General features: G+C 40.4%; 1 protein-coding gene across 3 annotated transcripts in view; it reads left to right on the forward strand.

Annotated features, from left to right (window-relative positions):
• Window positions 1–10,605, forward strand: part of LOC122768013 (filamin-B) — a 49,213-nt gene that overhangs the window by 2,359 nt on the left and 36,249 nt on the right. For all 3 annotated transcript variants that reach the window (XM_044023644.1, XM_044023642.1, XM_044023645.1), the window contains exon 2: window positions 9,634–9,743. In XM_044023644.1, the coding sequence (XP_043879579.1) occupies window positions 9,634–9,743 (110 nt within the window). The remainder of the gene's footprint in view (window positions 1–9,633; window positions 9,744–10,605) is intronic.

Raw genomic sequence — 10,605 nt, forward strand, 5'->3', positions numbered from 1 at the left:
ACACACAGTGACACACAGACACACACACACACACACACAGTGGTTTTGGTGTGTGTGTGTGTTTGTGTCAGAGTGAAGGGTGTGTCTGATGGTAACAGTTGTAATCAGGTCGTGTGTGTGTGTGTGTGTCACAGGTAACGTTTGTTTGTCACATACTTCACCTGTATGACAGGAAGGGTTGCCAGGCAACAGGGGATTGGGGGTGGGGTGATGAGTTACATCTTAAGTTAAAGACACACACTTCTTTTCATAATCAATTCATTTGTCCATAAAATATTGATCAGGTTTTGTCAATATTATCATTATTATTATTATTGTTTATATTGTTTATTATAAAGCCATTTGTTGCAAATTGTGTATTTTTATTCCCAGAATGTTGACAAATGTTTTGAAGTCACTCAAACTTTATTTTTTGAAGTCTTTCATGTATTTCATATTTAGATTCTAAAGTAATTTTAGCATAAAACAGAGAAATCTAGATACATGATAATATGAAGCGTTTCCACCTCCACGACACTAGGAGGCGATGTGCTTCCTGATATCCTGTGTTAAGTTACTTTAGCTACGACTTAGCGTGTCGTCTTCATTCTGTCTGTTTACTGTTTTTAAAGTTTAAATTCTTTTACTGTGTGTGTGTGTGTGTGTGTGTGTGTGTGTGTGTGCGCGTGCGTGCGTGTGTGCGCGTGTGTGCGTGCGTACCTAGAACACCAAGAACTGGCTCAACAGGTTGTATAACTTTCAGTTGTGACTTAATCAGACTGTGACCTCGTTCTCTTCCTCTTTCTTTCTTATACACACACACACACACACACACAGGAAGGAAAGCACCTGGAGGTCAGAAGGAGTTAAATTCCTCCTGTTGCCATAGTAACCTCAGCATTTGTTTAAAGTTCATCCAACTCCACCCCTTTTTTAAAAAGACTGTCTGATGAAACTCCTGTATGGTCCTGCAGAGGGCGCCACCCTCCGTTTCTGTCATTCTGTTGTGAAATGGAGGGCGCTGTTAGCTTAGCTGTTAGCTCCACTCTCAGGTTATAGCGTGTCACGTAGCATTAGTTTATCTTGATTTGTGAAAACTGTCGATGTCTTAGGTTAGTGAGAGTATCCTCAGACTTTTACAGACTCACTCTGTGGTTCTGCAGAACAGGACACACACACAGACACACAAACTGGAACTTTCTAGCAGGCAAAGCTATTTATCTTTCATTTAGCAGACGCTTCTATCCAAAGCGACTTACAATGGAATTGAGTACAATCAGCCAGGGGTGGAGTCAAACTTGCGACCATTGCGACCATCTCACTCACAGGGTACCGTCTAAACCACTGAGCCACTCCACCCCTCTTTCATTCTGTTTATCTGTTTATTGTTGTTATTGGTATCAAAGCACTGTTGCCTTTAAAGTGCATCGTCAAAGCCCTTTTTTGTTATATATTACCTTCGTATGTGCCTTTTGTAAATCTATCTATCATCAGAACCTGTACGACATTTGTCGATTTTACAACCTAACTAACTCTAGTTAGTAGCTATTAACTGTCTAACTAACTATCTACTAACTGACTGCTGTTTAACTGTGTATGTGGAATAAACCTTCAGAAAGACAGTAGAGTTGTACCCGCTGTACTTGTTCTGGTTACTCTTTCCAGAAGGAAGTGTTGAGCTGAAAGGATCAGACAGTTAAAATCTGGACACGCAGACACGCACACACACACACTCACAGACAGACAGACAGACAGACAGACAGAGACACAGAGCACACACTCACTCACAGACAGAACAGACACACACACACACTCACTCACACTCACAGACACACTACACTCACAGACACACACACACACTCACAGACAGACAGACAGACAGAGCAGACAGACACTCACACACTCACAGACAGACAGACACACACACACACACCACAGACAGACAGACACACACACACACCACACAGACAGACAGACAGACACACACTCACAGACAGACACACTCACAGACAGACACACACACTACAGACACACAGACACACTCCTGGCACAGACAGACACACTCACAGACAGACACACACTCACACTCACAGACAGACACACTCTACAGACAGACAGACACACTCACAGACAGACAGACAGACACACTCACAGACAGACGGACACACACCTCACACTCACAGACAGACTCACAGACAGACAGACACACACTACAGACAGACAGACAGACAGACACACTCACAGACAGATAGACAACAGACACACTCACAGAACAGACAGACACACTCACAGACAGACAGACAGACACACTCACAGACAGACTCACAGACAGACAAACACACTCACTCACACACACACACACAGACAGACAGACACACACTCACACAGACAGACAGACAGACAGACAGACACACTCACAGACAGACACACTCAGACAGACAGACAGACAGACACACTCACAGACAGGGAGGTGTTGCTGGTCCTCCAGAGTGACCTCCTTCTCTGCATGAAGTCTCTGGTCCTCGGCTGTACCTCAGCTGTGTGAACTGTGGTTCTCTGTCGGGCCTCAGAGAATCCAAATGGACTGAGGTTCTTGATGTGGACTCTTCTCCTAAAGGCTGCTGGCGGCTCCTGTATAAGCCTCCTGTTACACGGAGCTATAGCTACAGGGAGGGATGTCCCTTTTGTGGACAGACAGAGACTCTAGAACACTTGGTGGTTTCATGTCCTCGTTTGTCAGACCTGTTTAGGTTTTTGCACAGTTGGGTTGAGGCTCTGAGAGAGGGTTTTAGTATCACGACATTTAAGTCACCATACAATCATAATGTATGGTAAAAACGACCAGGGCCGGTGAAATGTGTTTGACCCTCAGGATCTTTGAAGACGTTTAAAATCTTTTGTCTTACTGCGTCCAACCTCAGCAGCAATGGCACGCTGCGAGACGCTTGCTGATGCAGCTCAACAGTCCGACCGCGTTCAAAGAGAGAACGTTTTTTTACCTGTGTCATCAGGACGTCATGACAGCGTGGATACCTGACAGAAAAGATTTAGACTTTTAAAGGCTGTGCTCTTTTGATCAGCTGATGAACAGCCGAGTTCACTTTAATGGTTGTTACTCAAGTTTCTTCTTCTTTTTGCATTTTGAAACACGACTTAGAACCTTCTTAAGATCCAACAGTGCAAAATAGCAATTCTTGCAATTTTTCAACTGGTCAATTTTGATCAGGAAGCGTCACATGACTTAAATATTGTGATAATATTGTGACTTAAATATTGTGACTTAAATATTATGACTTAAATATTGTGACTTAAATATTATGACTTAAATATTGTGATATGACTTAAATATTGTGTATTACTGAAATATTGTGACTGAAATATGACAATAGTGACTTAAATATTATGACAAATGTAATGATATTATTGACTTAAATATTTGTGACTTAAATATTGTGACAATATCGTGACTTAAATATTATGACTTAAATATTGTGATAATATCATGACTTAAATATTGTGATAATATCATGACTTAAATATTGGGATTTAAATATCAGGATTTAAATATCGTGACTTAAATATTGTGACTTAAATATTGTGATAATATCGTGACTTAAATATTGTGACAATATTGTGACTTAAACATTGTGATAATATCGTGACTTAAATATTATGACTTAAATATTGTGATAATACCGTGACTTAAATATTGAGATTTAAATATCAGGATTGAAATATCGTGACTTAAATATTGTGACTTAAATATTGTGACTTAAATATTGTGACTTAAACATTGTGATAATATCGTGACTTAAATATTGTGATAATATTGTGACTTAAATATTGGCGACGCGGATTTAAATATTGTGAGATAATATCGCGACTTTAAACATTGTGATAATATCGCGACTTAAACATTGTGATAATATCGGTAAATTTAAATACCGTGATATATTGTGACTTAAATATCGTGATTTAAATATTGTGATAATATCGTGACTGAAATATCGTGACAATACAAATTCCTTGTATGTGCAAATCGTACTTGGCAATAAAGCTCTTCTGATATCGTGACTTAAATATTATGACTTAAATATTGTGACTTAAATATTGTGATAGTATTGTGACTTAAACATTGTGATAATATCCCGACTTAAATATCGTCATTTAAATATTGTGATAATATCGTGACTTAAATATTGTGACAATATCGTGACTTAAATATTATGACTTAAATATTATGACTTAAACATTGTAATTATATCGTGACTTAAATATTATGACTTAAATATTGTGATATAATAACAAGTGACTTAAAATATTGGGATTTAAATATCAGGATTGAAATATCGTGACTTGGGACTTAAATATTGTGATAATATTGTGGACTTTAAATATTGTGATAATATCACATTTAAATTATTATGACTTAAATATTGTGATAATAACGGACTTAAATACTGGGATTTAAATAGGATTGAAATATTGTGACTAAATATTGTGGATAATATCAGTGATTCTTAAACATTGTGATAATATCGCAAGACTTAAATATTGTGACTTAAATATTGTGACTTAAATTGTGACGAACATTGTGATATTGGCGGTGATTTAAATATTGTGATAATATCGTGACTGAAATATCGTGACAATATCGTGACTTAACATTATGACTTAAATATTGGGATAATATCGCGATTCTAAATATTGATTTAAATATCAGGATTTAAATATCAGGATTTAAACATGATAAAATACAGACAATATCGCGGACTTAAATATTGTGACTTAAATATTGTGAAGATATAGACTTGTTCATTGGTGATATTATCGTGACTTAAATATTATGACTTAAATATTGTGATAATACCGTGACTTAAATATTGGGATTTAAATATCAGGATTGAAATATCGACTTCAAATATTGTGACACAATATTGTGACTTACTGCAGATAATATCGCGGACTTAAATATTGTTGACTAAATATTGTGATAATACTGCGATTCCCAAATAATATCAGGATTGAAATATCGCGACTTAAATATTGTGACAATATTGACTAAACATTGGTGATAATATCGCGACTTAAATATTGTGACAATATCGCGGACTTAAACATTGTGATAATGTCGTGACTTAAATATTGTGATAATATTGTGACTTAAATATTGGGATTTAAATTTCGTGACTTAAATATCGTGACTTAAACAATGTGATAATATTGTGACTTGAATATTGTGACTTAAACATTGTGATAATATTATGACTTAAATATCGTGACTTAAATATTGTGACTTAAACATTGTGATAATATTATGACTTGAATATTGTGACTTAAATATGGTGTTGTGGTTTTGTCACTTTTTCTTTGTGATAATTATAAAAGTTTAATGCAGCTTTAAAACCTTCAGTGCTGTTGGTTAGTTGTCAGTGTGAGTTGTTAAAAGGTAGGACTAGTTATTGTAGGTTATTAGTTTAAATATTTGAAGCACTAGTGGTTTCTGTCACTAGTGTGTTCCTGTACCAGGGAGGGTGTGTCAGTCTGATAAGGAAGACATTTTGTTCCTCCCTCATTCACCTTCACACACACACACATACACTTTCTCTCCATGTTCTTTGTGTGCTCTCATACAAACTTAAACCCTCCCAGCCCCCACTGCTTCATTAGTGCTCTTGTTGTGTGGTTGTTGTTGCGTCTCCATGGCGACAGGCCAACAAACCAGCAGGTATGGACCGAGGCGGCGGCTGCAGCCTCAAACGTGTGACGGGGGCGACTTCTGAATGTGTTTGTTGACAGATTAATGTCTGAATGAAAGACGTGGCTGTGATGGCTGTTAAAGGGATAGTTCAGGCTTTATGAAGTGTGCCCCCTGCTGGCTGCACCAAGGACATGAGCCCCTTAACAAAAGACTCACTTAATAACATGTCACTTTAATATTTTTCCTGTTCGACAAACCACTCCCTCTCCCACACCAAAGTCCACAGGGAAAATCAGTGATTTTATCTGCTGGTCCTCTGCTGCCTCGTGTGTGTGTGTGTGTGTGTGTCTTAAATATTGTGATAATACCGTGACTTAAATATTGTGACTTAAACATTGTGATAATATCGTGACTTAAATATTATGACTTAAATATTGTGATAATACCGCGACTTAAATATTGTGACTTAAACATTGTGATAATAACTTAAATATTTGTGATAATACCGTGACTTAAATATTGTGACTTAAACATTGTGATAATGCGTGACTTAAATATTGTGACTTAAACATTGTGATAATACGTGACTTAAATATTGTGACTTAAACATTGTGATAATATGACTTAAATATTGTGACTTAAACATTGTGATATGTGACTTAAATATTGTGACTTAAACATTGTGATAATACCGTGACTTAAATATTGTGACTTAAACATTGTGTGACTTAAACATTGTGATAATACCGTGACTTAAATATTGTGACTTAAACATTGTGATAATACCGTGACTTAAATATTGTGACTTAAACATTGTGATAATATCGTGACTTAAATATTGTGACTTAAACATTGTGATAATACCGTGACTTAAATATTGTGACTTAAACATTGTGATAATACCGTGACTTAAATATTGTGACTTAAACATTGTGATAATACTGTGACTTAAATATTGGGATTTAAATATTGTCATAATACTGTGACTTAAATATTGGGATTTAAATATCAGGATTGAAATATCGTGACTTGTGTGTGTGTGTGTGTTGCATCACTGCTGTTGAGCTGGATCATTGTGTTCAACGTTAGCTAATGGTTTGACTCACTGTGTCATGTCCAGACCTGAGATTAGGTCACATGACCAGGATGAAGAGTTCAGGTTCTAAAGTTGTTTTGTTGGTTTTGTGGAAGATTCTTACTCATTGTGGACGCAGCCTGAGACACAGAGACTCTCGTACGTCAGTTTAAGTCCACGATATCTCGATATCTAGAACATGTTTCACGTCTTTATCTCACTGTGAGACATGCGTTTGTAAACCACTCACTCTCCCACACCAAAGTCCACAGAGAAAGTCAGTGATTTTAACATCACACACACACACACATGTTGGACATTCATGACTTGAGGGGACATTGCATTGACCTGCATTCATTTCCTGGAGACTTACTCTAACCTTAACTACAATTACTACTGAACTAATCCCAACCCTGATCCTGACCATACCTAACTCTAACCTCAACCTAACCTTAAAACATATGTTCACCTTAAAATGTAGTTATTTATGTTATGGGGACTTGATTTTGTCCCCACAAGGAAGACAAGTCCCCATCATGTGACTGTGTAAACAGGTTTTGGTCCCCACAACATTAGTAATACCTGGACACACAGACACACACAGAGGAGCTGCTGGTCCTCTGCTGCCTCCATCACTACGTTCAAATATCTTATTTTGTCAAATCGGCTTTTTAAATTTTTCATTCAGATTGACTTCAGTGACACAAAGTGACCACACGAGGCAGCAGAGGACCAGCAGCTCGTGTGCGATGTTAAAGTCACTGATTTTCTCTCTGGACTTTGGTGTGGGAGAGTGAGTGGTTTACTAACATCTGTATCACATTGAGATAAAGACGTGATCATGTGACGTAGACATTGTAGATTAAACTGTTGAGATTTTCTGAAAATGAATGTGTTTTTGTGCGTTTATTTATTTTATTTCCATGTTGTTTGGGTATGAAGGGATTTTTGTTTTAATAGAAAATGTTCTGTTGGTGTCAGACGTGTGAGAGGAAGCTCCGCCTTGTTTTCCCTGGACCTTAAATTCCTGCTCATTATGTTTTTTTATAACCCACTGATTTATGGAACGGTCATGATGTCACAATGGCTCGTAAATAGAAGCTGAGGGAATGAGTAATGGATCAGTGGTTAAAGTTAATGTGTAGCTGCTGCAGATTAGAGACGAGAGAAATGCACATCTAATCCAGATTAAATCCTCTCTAAAACCATGTATGAAGCAAAGACAAATAAGGACTATAAACTACCAGAGGTTGCTCAGTCAAAACATTCTAAACTAGGCGGAGGACAGGAGGACAGAGGACAGAGGACAGGAGGATGTGGTGAGCTGTGGAGACGCTGTGTTATTAGAGGCTTGTCAGTGGGTGAGGCAGCAGCTCCACCTCAGCCTGAGCTGCTCTAACATGTTTGTGTTGTTGTGACTCTGCAGCTTCTCCACGCTCATGAACAGGAAGTCACTTCTCTTAAAGTGGAAACATGTTCGCACACTTAATTCCAACATTTAATCCAAGTCATTGTCCTGCTGGAAGGTGAACGTCCGTCGTAGCCTCAGATCACACACAGAGTGGAAGAATATCTGTGTATTTAACACCAGTCCCAGCTGCTGATGCTGGTTCACTGTGGGATGGTGACATTAGACCAACTTCCTCCATACATGTCAGGAGTCTCCCACATGACCTTTGACAAACTCAAAACGTGCCATTTTGTTTTTTGCTGAAAGTAAAGGCTTTCTTCAGCCACTCTGCCATGAAGCCCGACTCTATGGAGCGTACGGCTTATTGTCGTCCTGTGCGCAGATCCTCCAGAGTTACCTCAGGTCTCTGCTGTGGAACTCTGCAGATCCTCCAGAGTTACCTCAGGTCTCTGCTGTGGAACTCTGCAGAGAGATCCTCCAGTTACCTCAGGTCTCTGCTCTGCAGATCCTCCAGGGCCTCCTGCTGTGGAACTCTGCAGATCCTCCAGGGGATTACCTCAGGTCTCTGCTGCTCTGCAGATCCTCCAGACCTCTCTCTGCTGTGGAACTCTGCAGATCCTCCAGAGTTACCTCAGGTCTCTGCTGTGGAACTCTGCAGATCCTCCAGAGTTACCTCAGGTCTCTGCTGCTCTGTAGAAGGTCTCTGCTGTGGAACTCTGCAGATCCTCTCACCTCAGGAACTTCTCTTACCTCAGGTCTCTGCTGTGAACTCTGCAGATCCTCCAGAGTCACCTCAGGTCTCTGCTGTGGAACTCTGCAGATCCTCCAGATTACCTCAGGGTCTCTGCTGTGGAACTCTGCAGATCCTCCAGACCTCAGGTCTCTGCTGTGGAACTCTGGATCCTCCAGAGTGGTCTCTGCTGTGGAACTCTGCAGATCCTCCAGCACCTCAGGTCTCTGCTGTGGAACTCTGCAGATCCTCCAGAGTTACCTCAGATCTGCAGGTTACCTCAGGTCTGCTGTGGAACTCCCCCTCAGCTCTGCTGTGAACTCTGCAGATCCTCCAGAGTTACCTCAGGTCTCTGCTGTGGAACTCTGCAGATCCTCCAGAGTCACCTCAGGCTCTGCTGTGGAACTCTGCAGATCCTCAGAGTACCTCAGGTCTCTGCTGTGAACTCTGCAGATCCTCCAGGGGTCTACCTCCCTCTGGTCTGTGTGGAACTCTGCAGATCCTCTCACCTCAGGTCTCTGCTGTGGAACTCTGAGATCCTCCAGAGTTAACTCTGTCTCTGCTGTGGAACTATGCAGATCCTCCAGAGTTACCTCAGGTCTCTGCTGTGGAACTCTGCAGATCCTCCAGAGTTACCTCAGGTCTCTGCTGTGGAACTCTGCAGATCCTCCAGAGTTACCTCAGGCCTCTGTGCTGTCTCTCTGATTAATGAGTTTTGTGTTTTTGATTTTCCTCAGACTCTAAAGCCATTGTGGATGGGAACCTGAAACTGATCCTGGGTCTGGTCTGGACTCTGATCCTGCACTACTCCATCTCCATGCCGATGTGGGAGGGTGAAGATGAAGAGGTGACCACACACACACCCCTGGTACCTGCTGTACCACAGCTACAGTGTTTCTATTTGATTTATCACTAGATTTAGTGACTTCTCTTTGTGTCCAGAGACAAAAGTGATGAATTTAAAGGGTGTCGCTTGTGTCGGTCTGCGACACGGACTGTGTGCGGTCTGACTGACAGTCACTGATCGATCACAGTGTCGTCACTGAAGAGTCAGGAGCGTGACGTCAAAGCAACAATGTCCAACTGTAGATCAACGTTAAAAAGACTTATCTTAAATCTACTTAAAGTTCCAAAATTTACTTAACCTTCCAAAATTTAGCCAGCTCGCCGGAGCACCGGAGCTGGTCAGCGGTGGTGAGGTCTCCGGAGCACAGTCTCCGGTCTGATACAGCAACATACATTTTATTCAGCGCGCCGCTGGCGATCCGCAGTGGCGACCAGCGGTGCTGCACTCTCTGTGTCACCGCTGATCTTCTGTTCCTAAGTGTTTTTAACTGATTTACAGTTGGACAGTGTTCGGCTCGATCCTTATGTAGGACGTCTCTTCCTGTGACGGCACTCTCGCTGACATGTTGATATTGTCAGAGAGCTAGTGGAGGGAGGGGGAGACGGATAGAGCTGTAAAGCGCTGTAAAGAGGACAAATCAGAAACCCCCTGGAAGAAGTGGGTGTGTGTTTGCCTGTGTCTCATTTGCATATAAAGGGACCATGCATGAAAACCGAGCGTTCTGAAAGGGGCGGGTTTAGCAGGGTTATTGAACTACTATGATTCTTCATCCTTATGGTATTTTGACCAAAGCATGTCACTGACATGTTCATTAGGACACCAGGGAACTATTTTAATGGGGGAAATAGGGTATAATATGTCC

Source organism: Solea senegalensis, linkage group LG4 (assembly GCF_019176455.1).
Source record: "Solea senegalensis isolate Sse05_10M linkage group LG4, IFAPA_SoseM_1, whole genome shotgun sequence".
In the NCBI taxonomy this organism is placed as follows: domain Eukaryota; kingdom Metazoa; phylum Chordata; class Actinopteri; order Pleuronectiformes; family Soleidae; genus Solea; species Solea senegalensis.